Below are 21479 nucleotides of genomic sequence, written 5' to 3' on the forward strand. Positions count from 1 at the left end.
TGCCTCCCACTGCCATGTGACAAATCCCTTTTTAAATAGCTCTGGTGACTCACCCGGCAGATACTGTATTCCATTTATATGTACATTTTTTATTCCCCAAGGGGCATGAAGAGTTTCACAGAAATTCAGGCTTATTTTTACCTCGGTCTTTTAAAAGAATTGTCTGTAAGAAGGGAATAAAAATATAGTTTGGGCTTTTGTCGGAATAACGTGAGTATTAAGGCTGATAAGCAGGTTTTCACTTTTCCAGGATTTTTCTTCTCCTCACCTCCCTCTCCTTGGTGTTTTGTTATTTCCTTCAGGATTTATTAGTAGCCTCACCAGAAGTTAGACTTTAGCCTTACCAAGCAGTTGTGCTGTTTCTGAACTGGTCACCCATGCTGGAACCCTCAGAGCTGGTTCCAGGTCTCTAGCTGGTTCACGCCCACTGCCCAGTGGGTAACCAGGCCAGTCCAGCACTATCTTGGGGTCCTCCCTTCTATTACCACTGCCACAACCTGACTCAGGCCAACATCTCCTCCAGACTGCACCAAGACAATGATTGCCCAGTGGCCCCCACTGCCCTCAACCGTTTTCCTCCAAATTGTTATTCTCCATCCCTCATCTGAGCCTGCTGCAACCTGGGTCCCTCTGTCTAAGATCCCATCCTTTGTCATAGTACTCAGGCCTTCTCAGTCCGGCCTCAAGCTACCTTTCCTCTATAGACCTCTATAACCCTGAGCTCTATAACCCACCCATCCTGGAAACAAGCAGCTTCCCCCACATGCCTCAATTTCCCTGCCTCTGTGCTTTCATTCATTTGGCCCTTCTGGCAGGAGTGCCTACCCTGGCCTTTCCCTGGCAAGCTCTTTCTCAGGTTCACAGGCGTCTCTTCGGCGAAGCTTTTTCTGACTTCCCCAGGGTGGACTTAAATACACAGAAGACTGTATTCCTATAGCTTTTTATGATAATTGTTAGTGGAGAGATATGTATAAGGTAGTACGTATCACAAAAATGTATTTGAAGGCTATGATGTCCCAGGCACAAGTACATAGACATCAAATTCATAGTCCTTAACCTACTTCTAAGTAAGACAGAAAATAAAGTCAAATAAAATGGTATTTCAGGATGATATAAACAGTAATAGAGATGAGCCCAGGGGCTGAGCAGGTACATGGGGGTGATGGGGCTCATCCAGACTGGTGACATCAGAAAGGTCTGCAAGGGAAGTCAAGCCCTGAGCTGGGCCATTTGGAACATCCAAATGGGAATGGCTTTGATGACTGTCATGAGCTTCAGGACAGCAGGCTAGATCCTGTTCCCATGTGCTCTGCAGGTGCTCAACAATTATTCAGGACATTGAATACATTAGAAAAGGCTTGGTCTGTGGATCTCTGAAACTCCACTGATACAACCCGGCCTCCTTCTTCCTCTGGGTGGTTGGCTCCAATTGTGTTCTCACAGATCCAACCTTAGCTTAGCCAATGAATAATGAAAGTAATAAGGTGATTTCCAAGAATGCTATTTTCTCCTATCCAAGCCCTGGCTCTCTACAGCCAAGGAAATTGGTGAAAGGAACTGGACTAAGGTGTTTGGCATGCACAGCTGAGCCGCAGCATGAGTCACACAGTCATGCATAACTAATGTGCTCCCTGGCTAAGCAGTAAAGGCCCATGAAGTAAAGGTAAAAGGTGTTGCACCATGCCAGACCAAGTTCAGAAGTCACAAGGTCCAGAGCCCCCTCCCAATTGGCTTCCTGACTCCTATCTTATTCTCTATGCTCCATCTTCCACCTGGCAGCTGATGTCATTTCCCACAGCCTTTAAAATGAAGTACATGCTCTTTGGTCTGGCAGACAAGGCCCTTCATAGTATCTGCTCTGCCTTCCTGACATCACCTTTTGTACCCACTTCCTAACCCCCGCACTGTCCCTCGGTCATATTAAACTACTTGCCTTTCCTTAATTCATCAGGATTTCTCTTACCTGCAGGCCTTTGCCTGTGCTGCTTGTTCTCTTTGCCTAGAATGCACTGAAATCCTCATCATAACTCTAAATCATCCTTCTGGTCTCAAGATAGAGGATATTTTCAAAGGGAAGCTCATCCTTACCCTCCCTTCATGCTAAGATCTGGATAGGTTTGCTCCTGTGTGTCCAAAGCTCACACCCTCTGCTTTCTCCATCATCCCACATATTACACTGCATTGAAATCGTTTGCTTACTTGTATGTCTCCCCAGTGTAAACTCCCAGAAGGTAAACACCTGAAGGTTTCACCATTGCATTCCAGTGCCCAGCCAAGCATCTGGAATGCATTAGGCATACAATAACAATGTATTGGTGGAGTGAGTTCCTGGGGAAGGGAAGCAAGAAAGATTTTCCCAGAATGTAAGCTCTGAGAAAGCAGGGACTTTGTCCTGTTCACTCTGCTGTGTCTTCAGTTTCTGGCATATAATAAACCCTCAGTAAACATTTATTGAATGAATGAATGAATGAAGTCTGTAGGTTAAATAAGGATAACCCCTGAATCATCTCTTTACATGTGGTTTGGCCCGAAGGGAATTATCTTCTGAAGTGAGAAAGACAGCATGACACAGTTGTCAACACCCTGAATCTTGCATGAGTTCAGATCTAAACTCTACCCCTCACAGACCAAGAAAGTTAACTAACCTTTTTATGCCTCCAATGTTTTGTCTTTAATTGAGCTCTGTTATGTGATTAAGTGAGCTCATATTTGTAAAGCAAGAAAATAGTTATGGTTATATATTTTAACAACTATTTATTATTTAAAAAATAGAACAGCCATAAAATGAAAAGTCAGGCACTGCCCATAACCTTCCACACATCCTATTATTATTGTCCCAAATAAATCCTTAGGGTCTGGGAGATATTTGGGAGACAAACCATTCCACTCATCTTTTGTGACTTTGTTATTTTTTAGCCCTCATAAAGCAGGATGTCTGTTCTTATTAAGGGATTGCTTTCTCTAAGACCATCGCTGAAGTTTATTTTAGACAAATATCAATGAACATGGATAGGTGACCACATCGTTTGCTAGGAGGCAACTTTTTAGTAGTTTCCACTCTGATTTATTAGTTGTATGAATAGAAGTGAGCAGATTTGAACAAGTTGCCTTCATCTACCCTCTGAAAATTCATGATATTGTTAAATGTCCCCACAGGACTAAACAACAGCCAATACTTTTCACTTAAAACTATCAAGGCAAGGTCAGGTCTTCCTATTCAGAGTCTGATAGAAGAGAATGTATACATCATCAGCTACTTGGATAGTAAAACCCTAAGCATGAAACAAATCAGCAATTTAATTAGCATACAAGAGAGCATGAATCTGGGGTGCTGAGTTACCAGATGAGCACTTCATTAAAAGTTTACTGCAAATTGTGATCACATGAGGAAATGTTGCATGGATCAGCATTTGGAGCATTAAAAGCTTATTCGCAGTAAAGCATAACATGTATGATAACTAGCGTAATGGCAAATACAGAAATCCTAATAAGGTAGTGAGATTATTGTCCAATTCAAAAGGTGTTGATTTTTACTTGAATAAAGTTTCTTTATACCAAAATTCGCATTTTTGCTAATGGGACAAAAAATGGGACAAGTTGTGTCATTTTATTCCTTTAATAGGAAACCAAAATAAAACACAAAGAGGTGAAAAAAATTGAGTGAAGCAAATTTTTGAGTAGTGGACCCTCAGAATGGGAACCCAGTGAAGCCTGGATTATTTTCTCCCTTATTCTATAAATAGAATTCTATTATAGAGACAAGTTGAAATAGATCTCGAATTGTTGCCATTGTCACAGCTGTAACTTGTGACTCATGTGTAAAGAACGATTACAAGCTGGACTCTAAGAGTGATCAATATAGCTTTCACCTCTGATAAACACTAGCCAGAATCTCTTCCATTATCGTTACCATCAAAGAGAGGTACAAGTAGGACAGAAATCAAACACCAATGATATACTACCTTTCCCCACATATAATGAATAGACTAGGGAACTATTCTTAATAATAAATAATTTATTAATTAGAACATACAAGTGAATACAGAAGACATTTAAAAGTAAAAATACAAAGGAATAATTTTATTCATGCAGTGCTTTCATAAAAGGTGAGTATAAACTCAGTCCATGAGCATGTAAAGTGAAATGAGCTGGTTGGCTGGAGAGGGACAGGGTGCCAGAGGCTACTACCCAGTCAGGGTCACAGCTGTATTGGTCGATTGCTGGGTTCCTGTTGGCTTGGTCTGGATCATGTTATTTCTGGTGTTGGATTTCCTGTCCATGCTCCTGACCACGTCTTTCACCCACCGGGCTTGTGGATCAGCACAGACTTTTAGGCCACGTTTGGTAACAAAACTGTAATGCAAGGAAAAGACAGACGAAGTTGGCCACATTCTCAAAGCCTCAGGGTCAGGAGTTAAGATCAGAGCAGACATGAAGAGATCTTGTGCAGAAATTACTGCAAGAAATAGGCTTTCAGAGCCATGAGATCATAAACGAGCACCCTTCTTCTGCCATCTATTTTAACATAAAGGAGAAATATCTGCAAGTAGTATCCAGCCCCTTTGTTCACCATAATTCACAGGCTCCTTTTCTCATCCATGTCACCAAATGTTGTAACAAAAAAGACGTTTGAGGCCACCTAGTTCCATTATTACATACCCTCTTCCTTTTCCAATTTGAAAATATTCATCTTATTTTTTTAATAAAAAGTGATTTTTACATTTTCATTTTTTAGAGTAAAGCTTGCAATTATGTGTTGGGAAGAGTTATTACTTCTAAAAATGAGATTCTGGTAGAAGAAAGGGACCATGTAGGTTGTGCATTGACTCATTTTCTTGAAATATGGCAACTGATAAAGCATGGGACTCTGCCTAACTCAACCCTAAGATCCCCCAACTCCAGTGAGGCTTGCAGGGAAACCCTGCCATGGGCCAGCCATCTCTAAACCCAGACCTCAGAGCTGTGCACAGTATTCAACAGACTCTTCCACTAAGCAAATAGAGGAGGACTTCTATTCTTTATTTGGCAGCCTAGTTTTGCAATAATCGCTATTCAGTTGGGCTGCATAAAGGCATGGTTGATAAGGAAAAATAAAGAGGTTTTCGGTTAAGTTGAGGTGTTCCTCCATGTTGACCTACTTTTCCTGAGGAGGGCAGCATTTCTATATGCTATATTTCTGTACCTCTAGATATCCACCCAGCCCAACTTCTGAGGAGGCAAACTCACATTACTGCTCTCAAGGAGCCTTCCGTGATGGTGTAGGTCTTGATTCTGCTAACTGGCAATCGCTGGGTAGTGAGGCTCACACAGATACTCTTATCTGAGACTTCACTCCCTACTCCTGGTGAGGAAAAAAAAAAAAAAACAGACAATTAAAAATAAAGCAATTATCAAGATCATAGGAACAATCATCTGTTAAATTACTCTGAGAATGTTGTGAGAATATAAGGCCATTTGCTTTTTGGGGGAAGAGATGACTGATAGGCATCCTGAATCTCTTGCCCATCATAGATTCTTAGTAAATATTTGACTAATTTAAAAACTCAATCAATAGAATTGTTTCAGGAATTTCATGCTGAGAGAAAATAACAAGATGTTATCTCGTCTCTGTGTATATTTTCACTTCGACATTTGGGATGGCTAGTAAATGCTCCAGTGACACTCATTCATTCATTTATACAATGGTGCCTTTTGTGTCCCACATGTTTTATTAAGACAGACATTATCCCTGTTTTCATGGAGCATGTCTTCTAATGAGGGAGACAGGCAACAGAGAGGTAACAGAAAAGATCACTTCAAATAGTGCAACATGTCACAGTACCATAAGTGAGATGACAGAGTAATGTGTGAAGAGTACTCTAGGCAAGGCAACATTCAGTGAGGGAAGGAAGCATGTTTTTGACAGACTAAATAAAGGTGTTCTCCTTTTTAAGTGGTCAAGTGTCTCTCTCTGTCAGCCGCCCAAGATGCTGAAAAGAAAGAAGGCCAAAGGAAGGAAGGTGGCCCAGTCCCTGCCGTCGTGAGGAAGCAGGAAGCTAAGAAAGTGATGAAACGGCTGTGTGAGAAAAGGCCTAAGAGTTTTCTTAGGCCGGCATTGGACAGGACATCCAGCCCAAAAGGGACCTCCACTGCTTTGTGAAATGGCCCCGCTATATCTGGTTCCAGCTGCAAAGAGCTATCCTCTCTAAGCAGCTGAAAGTGCCTTCTGCCATTAACCAGCTCACCCAGGCCTTAGACCCCCAAACAGCTACTCAGCCACTGAAGCTGATCCACAAGCACTGACCAGAGACAAAGCAAGAGAAGAAGCAGAGACTGTTGGCCCAGGCTGAGAAGAGAGCTGCTAGCAAAGGGGTTGTCCCCACTAGGAAATCACCTGTTCTTTGAGCAGGGGTTAACACCATCATCACCTTGCTGGAAAACAAGAAGGTTCAGCTGGTAGTGATTGCACATGGTGTGGACCCCATCAAGCTGGTTATCTTTCTGTCTGTCCTGTGTCCTAAAATGGGGGGTCCCTTAATGCATTATCAAGGTTCGAAAGAAGGCAAGGCTGGGACATCCAGTCCACAGGAAGCACCCCTGTGGCCTTCACACAGGTTAACCAGGAAGACAAAGGAGCTTTGGCTAAGCTGGTGGAAGCTATCAGGACCAATTACAATGATGGATATGATGAGATCTGCAGTGCCCTGAGTCCAAAATCTGTGGCTCACATTGCCAAGCTGGAAATAGCAAAGGCAGAGGAACTTGCCACTAAACTGGGTTAAATGTACACTGTTGAGTTTTCTGTACATAAAAATAATAAAAAATCTCCTTCAAAAAATTAATAAATGGTAAAAGAAGATATATATAAAAGGAAGTCAGCCCTAAAATATTCATCCCCAGTAGTATTGGCCCAAAGGAATTAAACTATTAAGTTTAGAGAATCATCTTACATTGCAAAACGAAAAATAACTTGGGAGAATTAATACTGTTAAGGGTTGGGTAAAATCTAATCCAAGTTTCTAAGTGCTGATTTTTCTCCTTAGCTGTAGACACTGGTCTTTGCTTCCCAGAGAAATAGGCAGCTAAAAAGCGTCTAAAGTAACCACTGATAATGGCCAACATTGGTCTGTAGTGTTGCTAATATTAGAAGGCATTTTTTAAAGCATGGGACTAAACAAAGAGTGTTCACGGTGTGCTTTTCTTCATCTTTTCTTCACTCTCAATGCCAGTCTGCACATTGCTACCCTCTACCATTGCCAATTCATTTTTAATGGTGAATTGTTTCTGTAGCCAATGAAAGAGGAAAAATCTGGGCTTTTTCTCTGTTTCTCTCATATTTAAGAAACAATATTTCTCTCTGTGAAGTATCTGAAATGGACTCCCAAGACTCAGGGAATCCTGTTATACTTGAAACCACAAAGCCTTTTCCTTATTGTCAGCAATGTTTGTGTGTCTGTGTTATTTTTTAAAATATCATCTTCACTCAGGTTGCAAAATTGAGTCAAAGCAGAGACTGTTTTGCCTCATTTTTGTATGTAAGAAGCTAAGCAGCAGTGGGACTTATAGAGCTCCTTCAACTAGAAAACTTGGGAATTTGAGACCAGTTCTGCAGTTCTTCTCAGCCTCTAACAGAGCTCCTTTCCCCTACTTAGATCTGAGTCTCCCTCAAATGGTATGCCCATTGTCTCAGCAAAATGCCAGCAAGGTAGCAACATGTGGCCTAATGTAATAATCAAACTTTTTTGATTCATCAATTTTTTTTTGTTTTATACACAATTTCAAGGACTTTCAGACTTAGCCACCTTTATTCATGGAACCCCTTGGGGACCCATTATTAAGTTATAATATCATAGTCTAAGTAATAAGTCTACAAATTAGAACACAAATAAGTCGACAGACTCACTCCAGTCATAGGAAAAAGTAATCCTTAAGAAATACCTACTGAATGCTCAGGTAAGGGCTCGGTATATCTGAATCTTACCTGGATGTGTCTTGCAGTTTTATTGAACTGTGTATAAGGTGCTAATCTATTTGGTAGTAGTTATTATTGTATGTTCTCTTACAAATATAGAAAATTTCTTATAAATAGTAATATTCATGGCATTACTAACAGAGTCCCCCACGTACTTGAAGGTAATATTGATTTTCTGGACATGAAGGTTTGAACTTCCAGTCATTTGGGGCTTAGTTTTGTATTGAAAACATTGGTTTGCTCCAGAGCATACATCCTCTGGTGCATCCCCACATTGTAACTGAACTCTCAAAGATTTTGATAATTTATCAAACTATATATTAAATGGGCAAAACCTACAAATGCATTTATAATCATCACCTCTAATCCATAGCTAACATTAATCAAAAAATTACTGCTTGTAAGGAAATCTGATGTTATTAAATAAACCATAATATTTATTTAATCTTAATCTCAGGTGATCATGTCTGTTCTTCTATTCAGTTTATACGTAAATAAGCATAGGCCCTGAGTGGTTAAGAAATTTACCTGAAATTACCCAATTAGGAAAAGTGGGAGCCCAGATACTAATCAAATTCTCCCTGTTTTGGAAGTTTATGAAGCCCCCTACAGTCAAAATCATCATTCCTTTTTTGCACATGGGAGGTTTAAGGCTCCCCTGGAGAAAGCAGTTTACTCCAGTCAGAACCCGAGTCAAACCCAAAATGTGTGCCCACCTGCCTTGCCTCCCTGTTCTTTATCTCGCAGACAGCTTCTCCACTTACCTTCCACAATGTATGCAGTGAGACAGCAGATGCCAAGGAGGGCCAGGATGAGAAGTCTCATGGCTGAGGTCCTGCTGAGCTGTGCAGGGAGAGTGAGGATCAGGCTCTTTGAGGACCTCTTTTATGCCTCCAATGGTCAGTGCACTTCCTGTGCTGCGAGGGGACTTTCGAGGTGGGTGTAGGATCATGGAAAGTCTTTGCAATACTGATGCTTTTATTTTTCTTAAAAAAAAAAAAAAAAGTCCCTTTCCCTGTTCATACTAACCTAACACCTTTTGGCCTTTACCCCTTTGTCTGTGGTTAATGTGTCAATTAAACCAAATGCATGCATAAAAGAAAACGTGGTTTTGTTGTCTCCTGCCACCAGCCTGAATTCAGATCTTCCGCTGTAGACATGCCTGAAGGCTGTTCACTGCCATGGCCCAGCACGGCAACTGTAAAGGAAATGAGGTGGGGTGGTCGCTGTGTTCCATCCCACCTCATGTGACATCCAGTGTGACATGAGGCTTCCACAACCATGGATCGTGAGTCCCTGGTGCCACCCTTTGACTATCTCAGGAGGGGAAGAGAGGCTGCTGCCACGCTGAGCTTCTCGATCCTTTGCTTTCTTTTTTCTCATTTTTCTCCTCCACCTTTATGCAAATTACCCCCCTTTCTTCACCCCAATCTCCCCAGGTACCCAAGAAACAAATAACTGTTGAAGCATGTCTACATGCATATGTTTGCTTTATTACAACTTAACATACACATTTATGAAAGCTTTTGAAAAGCTGCCCTGTACCAACTTATTTCAAATTAAAAAAGAAATAAAATTATAATCTTACCATCTGACAGTTTTCATTTTCAATATTTTTCCAGTGAGTCTGTATTGGCATACATGTGTTCTCACAATTGTGGTAATTTTAAATGCTGTTTTAACACCAATTTAAATATCTTCCCATTTTTTTAGCCTTCATATTTCTACTTCGAGTAAATATATACACATACACATTAAACCATTTTCTTATAACTTATTATAAAGATGAGAACTATAAGGTCAATTTCATGAATATACACTGAATTACTTCCCTTTAATAACCAGGAGTAGGATTACTGGGTAAAATGGTATGATCATCTTTACAGCTCTTATTATATATTGCCATATAGTCTCCCTAAAATATAATTTTAATTTGCAATGCTCCCAGTAGAATTTAAATATACTGACTGCACTGGAACTTTTCTGCCACTGAGTTTGCTTTATGGTGGTTGTTCTTTATTTTATATAGGTATCTATAAAATGTATTTATTAAACATATGTGTAGTTAAAGGTCCATTGCTATTAGGAATATGAAAATAAATTCCTATGTTTTCATAAAAAGTATAGGTTAACCTCTAAGAGACTTCCCACTAATTGCATTTGATTTTTCACTCAGACTTCATTCTAAACTTCAAACTGGCTCTTTAATGATCTCTACCTTACTACACAATCACTCCTTGAACACTGGACACATGTTCTATTCAAACTGCTTCTCCTCATATTAGTCCTTAGCATGGAGCAATGTGTTCTCTTCCATCTAATTTCCAAATACTGATATATAGGGATCATGCTAGACTCATTGCTATCCACCCACGTGTCTTTCTCAACCAAACTGGACTAAGTATACCTTCTAAGTAGTTCTTGGAGATGTCTCCTCCTTTCTTCCCACACTGCTCAAATGTTAGGCCAATTGCAGTGGATTAACTGGTTTCCCAGACCAGGGCGTCCTCTCAGTCTGTTCTCTGCAGCTTTGCCAGAGTGAAGACTGTAAAGTCTCAATCTAATCATGCCATTCCCTACTGAGAACCTCTTTGCTAACTTCCAGTGCCTACAGGATGTATTTCAAATATTTCCTTGTCATATATAAGAATGCTCAAGATCTAGTACTGCTTTCCTTTCAGACTCACCTTCCACCATTCACTCACACACTCCCAAACCTTAACAAACACATACATGTGCAGCCAACCCAATGGGCCAGCCTCTTTTATGCTCCTCACATGTTTCCTTTAACTGGAATACCCATGACAGCTCCCTACATAGTTACTTGTAAACTCCTCCTCTCTGTATAAGTTTTCCTAATTTTTTTTGATAAAATTAAGTTGTGGCACCCCTTTATGCTCTCTTAGAACTTTGTTCTGTTCTCATGGCTATTCTGCAACTAATCTCATTGTGTTCTCCTACTCGATTACATTCCTGTGTCTCCCACTAGATGGCAGGCTCTTTGAGAGTAGGAGATTCCCTTGTTATCTCTGGATCCCTGGCACTTGCAGAAAGCCTGGTATGTAAAAATTGCTCAACAATTAGTTTTTAAGTAAATCAATCATTTTTAAAACGCCAAAATGACAATGATTGTGCATTAAGTGAAAGATGACCATCTAAAAACATAAAGCCATGCTTCATGGCATTGGTCTAAGCAAATAAAGGAAACAAAGGCAAAAACAGACAAATAGAATTACATCTAACTAAAAAGCTTCTGCACAGCGAAGGAAATAATCAACAGAGATAGAAGACAACTTATGAAATGGGAGAAAATATTTACAAACTATACGTCTGATAAGGAATTAATATGCAAAATATATAAAGAACTCAAGCAACTCATTAGCAAGAAAACAACACAATTTAAAAATGGGCAAAAGACTTGAATAGACATTTCTCAAAATAAAACACGCAAATAGCAATCAGGTATATGAAAAAATGTCCAACATCATTAATCATCAGGGAAATGTAAATTTAAAAAAAAAACATAATGAGGTATCACCCTACACCTGTTAGGATGGCTGTGATGGAAAAGACAAACAATAGCAAGTGTTGTCAAGGATATGGAAAAAAGGGAACTCTTGCACACTGTTGGCAGGAATGTAAATTAGTATAGACAGTATGGAAAACAGTAGAGGTTCCTCAAGAAATTACAAATAGAACTACCATATGATCCAGCAATCACACTACTGGGTATATATCCAAAGGAAATGAAGTCACTGTATCAAAGAGATATATGCACTCCCATGTTTATTGCAACATTATTCATAATAGCCAAGATATCAAATCAACCTAAATAGATAAAGAAAATGTGGTACATATACACAATGGAGTACTAGTCAGCCAAAAAAAAAGAGGAGAAATCCTGTCATTTGCCAAAACGTGGATGAACCTGGAGACATTATTTTAAGTGAAATAAGCCAGGCACAGAAAGACAGATACTGCATGATCCCACGCACATGTGGAATCTAAACAAGTTGATTCCATAGAAATACAAAGTAGAATGGTGGTTACCAGGGTTTGGGGTGGTTGAGAAGCATAGGGTGCGGTTGGGGAGATGTTGGTCAAAGAATACAAAATTTTAGTTAGATAGAAGGAATAATTTCAAGATATCTATTATACAACATGGTAACTGTAATTAAAAATATATTGTATTCTTGAAAAATACTAGAGCGAATGTATTCTCCTCACAAAAAATGATAGCTATGTGAGGTAATGCATATATTGATTAGTTAGGTTTAGTCATTCCACAATGTATATATACTTTAAAACATCAACTTTTATACAATAAATACATACAATTTTACCTGTCAACTTTTTAAAATAACATAAATAATAAAAAGAAGTAAAAAATAAAGGTGTGAACTCAGGAGATTGTGCCTGAGGCTTTCTCATGTTTTCAATCAAATCGACAATTTGACTAGTGGCTGAATTTTTATTTAGCATACTTACATGGAATTTGTTAAGCTCTCAGAATGAATTGTTCACTTTCAGTTTGTCAAAGCATGCACTAGAATCTCATCTGGGGAAGAATTAGATAACAGACAAGAAAGTAGAAACCTAGTGCAAAGTGGGCATGACTTGCTAATGGGTGGACATTGGTTGACAACAATCAGTTGAGTCATACTTGTCATAATGAATATTCTTTTATCTTTGACTCTTCTCTTTCTCATAGATGTTACACCCAATCAGCAAATACTGCAGGCTGTCTATCTTCAAATAGAACCTAAACACTTCTCACTACCCCCAAACCACCCTATGCCAAGCCACCATCACCTCTCACTTGGATTAGTGGAGTCATGCAATAGCCTCCTAATTGTTCTTTCTGCTTCCATCTTTGCCTCAATTGACCTCATCGACCAAGGTGACCATTAGAAAATGTCATTTCTCTCTTCAAAATCCTTCGATGGCTCTCCATTCTTAGGAGTTAAATTCGAAGTCTTTGCAAGGGCTTGCAAGGGCTTACAAGTGCCTATGCCCTGTGCTCTTCTCTCCCATTCACTCTCTGACATCCTCCCCTGCTGTTCTCTACCCCTCTTACATCAACACAACATGTGGCCACCTTGTTTCTCAGACATGTCAATTTTGCTCCTGACTCCAAGCCTTTGCATTTACTGTTTCCTCTGCCTGATACTCTCTTCCCTCATACGTAAGCATGACTGATACCCTCACCTCCTTTAATCCTTTGCTCAAATGCTGCTCATTGTGGCTTTTCCTGATCACCCAATTTAAAACTTTGTACACATGCCCATTCTGGTATCATTTGATCTATTTTTGCTGTTCTATTCTCATTCAGAACTCCCAACACCTTCAAACATAACAACAATTTACTTGCTGATTTTTTTTTGTCTGTCTTTTTCCAGGAATTCTTTATCTGTTTCACTGCTGTTTCTTCAGAATCCTGTACAATGCCTGGCATAAAGGAGCTGCTCAGTTTATATATACAGAATGAATGCAAAGTATATCTGGTGTGTACATGCAGGAGTGTATAAGCAAGCATATGCATGTGCAAACATCAACATTTATGCCTGCAAACTCTAGTGCTCTGGAATATTGACACTGCTCATGCATGTGTGACCACACAGTGGAATGGGAAAATCCATTTTTGAAGGAAAGCATTCACTGTTGAGGGAAGAAGATAGAAGCATGAGGGGTACAAGTAAAAGAAACTCAATGTTTTCTCTTTCTTATGACTTTCTGGTCTGAATATCTTAATTCATCTGAAAAGTTATTTTGTATTTCATCATACATAATATGCAATCCATATAAAGATTTCTTCTTCTACAAAACATGTTTGCATAATTTTCCAATTTTTCTATTAGGCAATTTGTCTTTTTCTTATTGGTATGTAAGGAATCTTTGTATATTCATCTTACTAATTATTTGTCATAGGTGTTGCAATATTTTCTCAGTTTATAGTATGTCTTTCACTACATTTGTGATGTATTTGATGAACAAAAATATATAGTTTTAAAATAGTTTATCACTATTTTATTTTATGGTTAATGCTTTTTGTGCCTTAATAAATTCTTCTTTTCCCCAAAGTCAGAAAGAGATTTACCTCTATTTTCTACTAAAAATTTTAAAGTCTTGCATTTGACATTTAAATTTTCCATTTTTCTGGTGTTCATTTCTGTATGGACTATGAGAAAGGGATCCAAAGGCCTTTTTTCTTTATACATCCAACATTTCTAGCTCCGGTTTTTGAATAATTCTACTTTTGCCTACACTACTTTTCATATATGAAGCCCCCACATATATATGCATCCATTTCAGAGTCTATATTCTGCTCCACTGGTCCATCTGTCCATCCTTCACTAACACCATTCTACCTTCATTACCTAATTACTTATAACTTAACTTTAGTTTTTGGTAAGGCAAGCCCTCTTCTTCTTTTTCTTCAGAAGTATCTTGCCTTAAGCTCACTAGTAATTATTCAAACAAAAGTCAAGACCGCAGTGTGACCCCATTTTCTTCCCATTCAAAATGGTCAAAATTAAGAACTCTGATACTAGTACTTTGCAAGGATGTGAAGCAGCATATATTACTCATGGCTTTGGAAATTGGTATAACACTTTGAAAAGCAGTTTGGCATTGTCATGTGAAGCTGAGCATTTGCATACCATGAAGATCCAGGAAGTCCTGCTCCTAGATATATACTTAGAGAATTTCAGAGGAAAGCAACATTAAACGTAAATTACTTGGAATGTTCAAGTGTCTAAGTTGTAGGTAGGTTAATGGTGGCATATTATACATAATTAACTGAGTAGAAAAAGGTCACCTGTAGACTAATGAAGCTAATGTATAATTGCATCACTCAGATTAGAATAACAAAAAAATCAATGTAGATATTCCTAATCGGTTGTCTGTCTTGAACGCTCTCCTCCAGAAAGTGACACAGGAATTTAGGCTGCTTCCACCTCTGAATAATACCATCTCCTAAAGCCTGGGAGTCCTTTTCTTCCAGCTGCAGGATGAAGAATGAGAGCATGGCACACCTCCTCTTATCTAGAAGTAACATGTATTCTTTGGTTTCACATGACAGGTGAGAACCAGTTATCTGGTCCATCTGGAAGCAAGGACAGAGTGGGAGAACAGAGAATGGAGTTCCATCTGGGAAGTGTAATCTGGATCAGTGCCTGAAACAACGAGCAGATGAGGTCTAGCACGACCTGTCTTAGCAATAAGATTATGATTAATCTGATGGTGCACCTGAGGTTCAAGTTTCCAAAGGATAAAAATAAAGCAAGATTACTCTGATTATTATTTTCTTTGAAACGTGCCCACAGTACATCTCTTGAATTGTACATCTTTTCTCCCTAAATTAAAATAGCGTTCTTGTATTTTCTCTTAGAAAAACAGTATGATTACTGTAAAGAAAATCCAGACACTTTAGAAAAGTTTTTTGTTTTTGTTTTTGTTTTGAGACTGAGTCTCCCTCTGTCGCCCAGGCTAGAGTACAGTGGCGCGATCTCAGCTCACTGCAAGTTCCGCCTCCCGGGTTCACGCCATTCTCCTGCCTCAGCCTCCCGAGTAGCTGGGACTACAGGCGCCCACCAACACACCCGGCTAATTTTTTGTATTTTTAGCAGAGACGGAGTTTCACCGTGTTAGCCAGGATAGTCTCGATCTCCTGACCTCGTGATCCGCCCGTCTCAGCCTCCCAAAGTCCTGGGATTACAGGCGTGAGCCACCGCGCCCTGCCAGAAAAAGGTTTTTCAGAAAGTACAATTCACCCAAAGTCCACCACCCAGAGAAAACCGCTTAACCATAATAGATGGACCTTCTTCCAAACAGCTCTCTAGGTAAATATGCCTATGTATATCATTTCACAATCTTTCTGCAGCATCCAATGACTAGAGATTTATTGTACATTTGCAATGTGTGAAGCTTTGTGCTAAGTACAAAAGGGCATTAACCCATTTATTTAATCCTGAAAGCAATATAATGAAATAAGTAGAATTATTCTCTACATTTTATAGATGAGAAAATTGAAACTTAAAGAGCTTAAGAAATTCACTAAAAATCACAAAGCTTGGTGATGATAAAGATTCAAACCCCGGTCTACCAGACTCCAAGCCCACAGTGCCCTATACTGTCAAATATTTTGATACACCACTAATACCCTCTTGATGGGTCCTTAAATTATTTCCCTTTTTATTCAACCATGGACTACACAGCAATAAGAATATACATTTCTTTGAACTTTGTATACTTGCTTATACATCTCTTTAGCATAAGCTCCCTCCAGGAAGATTCCTGAAGACAGTCTTTTACTTTCGTACCTACTGCTTTCTTTAAAAGATATACAAAGGTTAAATGTATGAAAATTAAGCTGGCTGGAAGACTGATGCCATATCAGATAGTTCTCATTTGCTTGTCCACTGATCTACAAAACCCTATTTGTAATTTGAAAGTCAATTTATGAGTATTGATGTACAATATATGAAACTGTGCCCGATAGTAAAGTCAAAGTAGAACCTAATTTACACTCCCATCAATAAGGCATGAAAGCACCTATTTTCCCAAAGTTTTACCAAAACTGGGTTCTACCAATTATTTTACCCGTTACAAACTTGTAGGTGATAGGTTATTGGTTATATCTCATTATTCGCTGCTTTTACTTGTTGATAATCAAACAGTAAAGTTAATGATCTTTTATGAATTGCCTTTTCATAGTGTTTTCTATTCCCTTTAGAATGTCCCTTTCTTTTTTTCTTTGGGAGAGTGCTTTTATCACAACTGTTTTCCCAACTATAACAATGCTAGTAATGCATAAAAAGTAAAGATCTTAGGTACATATATGTTTACTCAATTTTGGCTTTTAACAGGAACTATATATACTTATTGCAAAAGAGTGTTCTAACAGAAAACTTCAGTTTTAGAAAGATAGATAAAATATTTCAGTTTTCTTATTTCTTGCCTGAGATCTAGAACAAGAGTTTCTGTAAGAGAAAAGTATCCTGTACCTCTGACATTTAGGAAGGGATTCTCATCAAATCACTAATGAGTAGAACGCTACTTATTTCCTCAGAGCTCTTCTATTATGTCTCCCTTCCTTATGAAGTAGATGATCTATCACAAAGAAATACCACTGAAAAGGGAGGAAAAGAAACTCTACGGCGTGGCTACCAGGACAGGTTCTAGTACAAACTAGCTTTGAGGAGTCAGCCAATTATTTGGGCCTTTTGGTGATTCAGTCCTCCCATCTTTACATTGAGATAACATTCATCAACCTCATGGAAAAATGTTGGAAACTGGTAATACTACATCTGCAAAATACTCAGTAGCAAGATAATATACAGATTTAAGTCTAATATGAACCACGCTTTTTCTCTTTTGCCATGTACCTGGTACCAAAGAGTCTGTCAGACAAGAATGCAATTAAGGAAATTAGGTAGTTTGTGGATACATTTTTATCTTCAACTATGGGTTAATTAAAAGGGAAAGAGAGGAGAGAGAAAGACAGAGAGAATAGTATCTAACATAAATTGAGCCAGTGGCCTGAGCACACTCCCAGAGGTTTCTAAGCAGAGTTTAGTAGGCACTGCCAGTGGATGCTGTGAAGACAAGTGGAATTTCATACTTTGATTTTCAAGTTGCCACCAAGATCCATCCTGGCCTAAAGCAACACTACTAGCAGTATGATGTAATATCTGAAATCCTTCCATTAAAGTCATTCACTCAAAGTCATTCATTCATTCATGCAGTGGACTATATACATATATAGTCATTAATTCATTCATGCAATGGACTATATATCGTCATTCATTCATTCATGCAATGGAATATATATATATATGTATATGTATATGTATATAGTCCACTGCAACATAAGTGCTATAGTAGCTTGATCAATTATTTGAAATGAAATTTGACTCTGTAAGAGCCACAGATGATTCTGGAGCGAATAAGGCATAGACTCATCTCATTCTCAGGCATTAATATTGGACTTTGGTTAATACATTGATGATAGACTGTCACTCTGCACAACAGAGAAGGCACCTAAGGAAATGCACAGTGAAGCTAAGTTCTGAAGGAAGAACAGTGGGAGGGATGAATCCACCAGCATTTCCCAAAGTGTTTTATACCAAACATTTGTTCTGCCATCTGGGGAGAGAGGTCCATTTCTAATAAACTTGAGAAATATGGGGCATTACTAATTCATAGAGCATATCACTATGTTAAAGCCTCTGAGAAGTCCTACAGTAAAATTTGGCTCACCCAACATTTCCCAAATATTTTTGACTATAGAATCATTTTTCATGGAAGACTTTAACCAACTGGACACATATTTCACCCTAGGGAGGGTGGTACTAAAAGGGTCTTGTCTTGGAGGTGAGGTTTAAACACTAGGGTCTTCCCCTAGTGTTTAAGTCTTAAGCAAGAGAGGTTGGAGATATTTTGATGTTGAATTCAATACAGGCGGAGACAGAGAACTTGATACTAAACAGAAATCCAGTTGGATTATATGGTTTTTAGTGGAATTCCAAAGCCTGGGGAAAAATTTCGGTTCTGTGGTACTTTGATTCATGATTACTATTCTGCTTCTGCTTATTTTCCAATACCAGGGAATGTGTAATTGTACCTCTTCTTTTTCTCATGGTTTAAAAAACTCATCTAGCCCTGGTCTTACTCGATAACCACTTAAAACAATAACTGATGCTATTTACTCCAGAAATTGCTAATAATGAATGACCTAACTTTTACATAATTTCTTTTTATTTTTACATGAGACACTATGCAAAGAGAATTAATAGTTTTCGCCCAAAAAAATCAAGAATTGTATAGAAAAACAAATAGGTATTTTATTGCCATGGACTTCAAGTAATGATGGTCAAATCATTACTTCAAGTAATGATGGTAAAATTATATTTAATAACTTGAGTAACTGCATTTGTTTAAATTAGTGAATTCAAATGAAATATGCTAGATAGGTATTACTAGGTTGTTGCAAAAGTAATTGCAGTTTTTGCCACTAGTAATTAATTCTAACGGCAAAAACTGCAATTACTTTTGCACCAACCTATATCTATACCTGACAAATATTATGTATCATAACTTCATATTAATAGCACAGCACAAGAATCAACACACTATATCTACCTTCTGTTTTTGTAAATAAAGTTTTATGAGAACACGGCAATGCCTGTTTGCTTACATATTGGCTATGGTTCTTTGTACACTGCAACAGCAAAGTGGATTTGTTGCATGGTCATCAAAGCTTAAAATATTTGCCATCTGGCCCTTTACAGAAAATGTTTGCTGACCTCTGGGTCAGACCCGATTCATATTTATTAAAATGTTGTGTTCAATGGGATGTCAACCATGTAAAGTAAGTAGAGATGAAAACAGCCTAAAGAAGTACACCAAAACATTAACCATGAAAAATTCCCATCGCTTCTCGGCCTTTTGGCTAAGATCAAGTGTGAAAAATTCCCCCAGGAAGTTACCAAGTTCATGGCCAAGCTGGGAAAGTGAGAATAGCTTCTCACATTTCATGCCCTTGTATCATTTATTAGCTACTTTCTTTACTTATTTCCTTTTAGTGAAAGTATGTGGTATTAGCATGCAGTACTTTCTCATCAGGTGGGTTTATAGTCTCCTTTATTTTTTAATAAAAGATACACAGTCACCCAAAATCTCAAAAAAATTTCTAAAAATATCTGTGGTTATCAAAAGGTTAAAAACCACTGCCCTGCACTATATAGCACGTATTACTCAGGGCCAGGAACCCACAAGCCCAACAGAGGAAGTGTTGCAAGTTGACCACTACTCAGAAATTGCTTATAAATAGTTTTGGTTACATTGCTCATTGATAACAGATCAATGGTGAATCTAAACAGGACAGGCGATTGAGTCAAAGTAACCAACTCTCCAAGGAAGGTTAGGTTGGGAAGAAAAAAGACACCAGTCTCTATGACAGCAAACCAACCACTCTTTCAGGAAGCTAAAACTAGTAAGCAGAAGAGTATTTTTTCAGACGACTGCCATTTGTGCCATAAGGTGTACCAGAAACAAAACCCTCTGTGGTACAGAATTCAAAGCATTTATGGATTTCCTAAGCTGGACATTGGCCAGACTAAGTCTGTCTACCAAAGACAGATGCACCAGCCAGAAACTAAAGTCCAACGTCAGTGGCCAAAAGCCATCCTAAGGAGTCTTTCCTGGAGAAGTCACCTACCGTAGTGGGGACCATGAACTGTAAAACCAGATTAACCAGGATCTTTGTGGGCTCAAGGGGTCCACCCACCTCAGCCTCCCAAAGTGCTGGTATTACAGGCATGAGCCACCACATCAGGCCCATTTTATTACTATGAATAACAATGATTGATTTTTATGGAATCAGCCAGGTCTATGATTCTCTGCTCTCCCATACTTGGCCTCCTCCCTATATCTGAAATATCAGGAGGAAGAAGCATGCACATCACTGCACATGATTGATATCAAGCTGAAAGACATTTTCATCTTCCCAATGAAAAGATCAGTCACACATACAAAACCTTTCTATGGTAGAATAAGAGGGCATGGAGTGCTATGCATTACCTAATTTTCAGATTAACTAAAATTATTTTTTATTTTAACCTTTATTGAAAATGTTCCAATTTTTTTTCTGGTAGAGCAGAATAGAAAAATAAATTCCTGATTACAGAGGCTTACTTAGTTTTAGTGCCTCAGCCAGTAATCTATTGCACAGAACCTAGAAGAATTCTTAAAGTACAAGCATTACCTTAAAGGGTATATGATATTGAATTGAATCTGAATGGAGCTTCAGAGTTGATTCTGGAAGCAAATTAATCAAGTATTGCCTTATCAGAAGTCTGCTCTCATTGCTTCGTATAAAATAGCAGCTCCTCCTCATTCCCATAGTTTCTTCCAACCTGCTTCATTGTAATGTATAGCTCTTATCATAACCACTTGACATTTTTATATACTGTGTATTGTGGTTTTCCCCCTACAGAATATAATGTCCATGAGAATTGAGACTCTGTTGTATTACTGAACCCTCAGCACTTATAATGTAGGAATTCAAGAAATATTTATTGATTGAATAAATAAATATAAACTAATTGTCTTGTCATTGTCTTCTTTCCTCCAAGACCTAAAATAGAAGCTCTGCTCAGTTTAACTTGGAGCTAGCTACTTTATACTGATATTAATTACCCTAGTGTGACAAATAACACAAGGAAAAGAGATCAAAAGATATAGTGGCTAGAATAGACCTTAGAAATCATGTAGTCTTTTTATGAAGGGAAAACAAATTAGAGTGATGGGCAATGTCACAGAACAAACTTCTGTTCTGGCACATCCCTTAGCAAGGCTCAGTGAAAGTCAGAAGACCACTACAAACAAAAATAAAATATGCTGTATATCAGGGAGAAAGATTAATACATTTCTTTGCTTGCTTTTCAATCTATGCAAGACAGAGCTCATTCTGGAAAAGGGTGAAGTGAAGGATTCATGTGGTGAATTCAGGCTTGCACCTGAGACC

General features: G+C 38.5%; 1 protein-coding gene across 1 annotated transcript; it reads right to left on the reverse strand.

Moving 5' to 3' along the window:
* Positions 1–3332: 3332 nt before the first annotated feature.
* Positions 3333–8809, reverse strand: LOC116472306 (lymphotactin-like). The gene is made up of 3 exons (XM_032159100.2): positions 8716–8809; positions 5227–5341; positions 3333–4353 (listed from the first exon to the last, which is right to left on the reverse strand). Exons 1-3 carry the CDS (start codon positions 8774–8776, stop codon positions 4185–4187), a joined length of 345 nt encoding a protein of 114 aa, XP_032014991.1. The 5' UTR covers positions 8777–8809; the 3' UTR covers positions 3333–4184.
* Positions 8810–21479: the final 12670 nt, after the last annotated feature.

Source organism: Hylobates moloch, unplaced genomic scaffold, assembly GCF_009828535.3.
Source record: "Hylobates moloch isolate HMO894 unplaced genomic scaffold, HMol_V3 SCAFFOLD_8, whole genome shotgun sequence".
In the NCBI taxonomy this organism is placed as follows: domain Eukaryota; kingdom Metazoa; phylum Chordata; class Mammalia; order Primates; family Hylobatidae; genus Hylobates; species Hylobates moloch.

Bases quoted from the DNA above. Each gene is read 5' to 3' on its own strand.
- LOC116472306 (XM_032159100.2), bottom strand. From the start codon at position 8,776: ATGAGACTTCTCATCCTGGCCCTCCTTGGCATCTGCTGTCTCACTGCA. The intron at 5,342-8,715 runs GTAAGTGGAGAA...TTTCCTCACCAG, and splicing joins CACTGCATACATTGTGGAAG to GAGTAGGGAGTGAAGTCTCA. The intron at 4,354-5,226 runs GTGAGTTTGCCT...CTTGCATTACAG, and splicing joins GGCTCCTTGAGAGCAGTAAT to TTTTGTTACCAAACGTGGCC.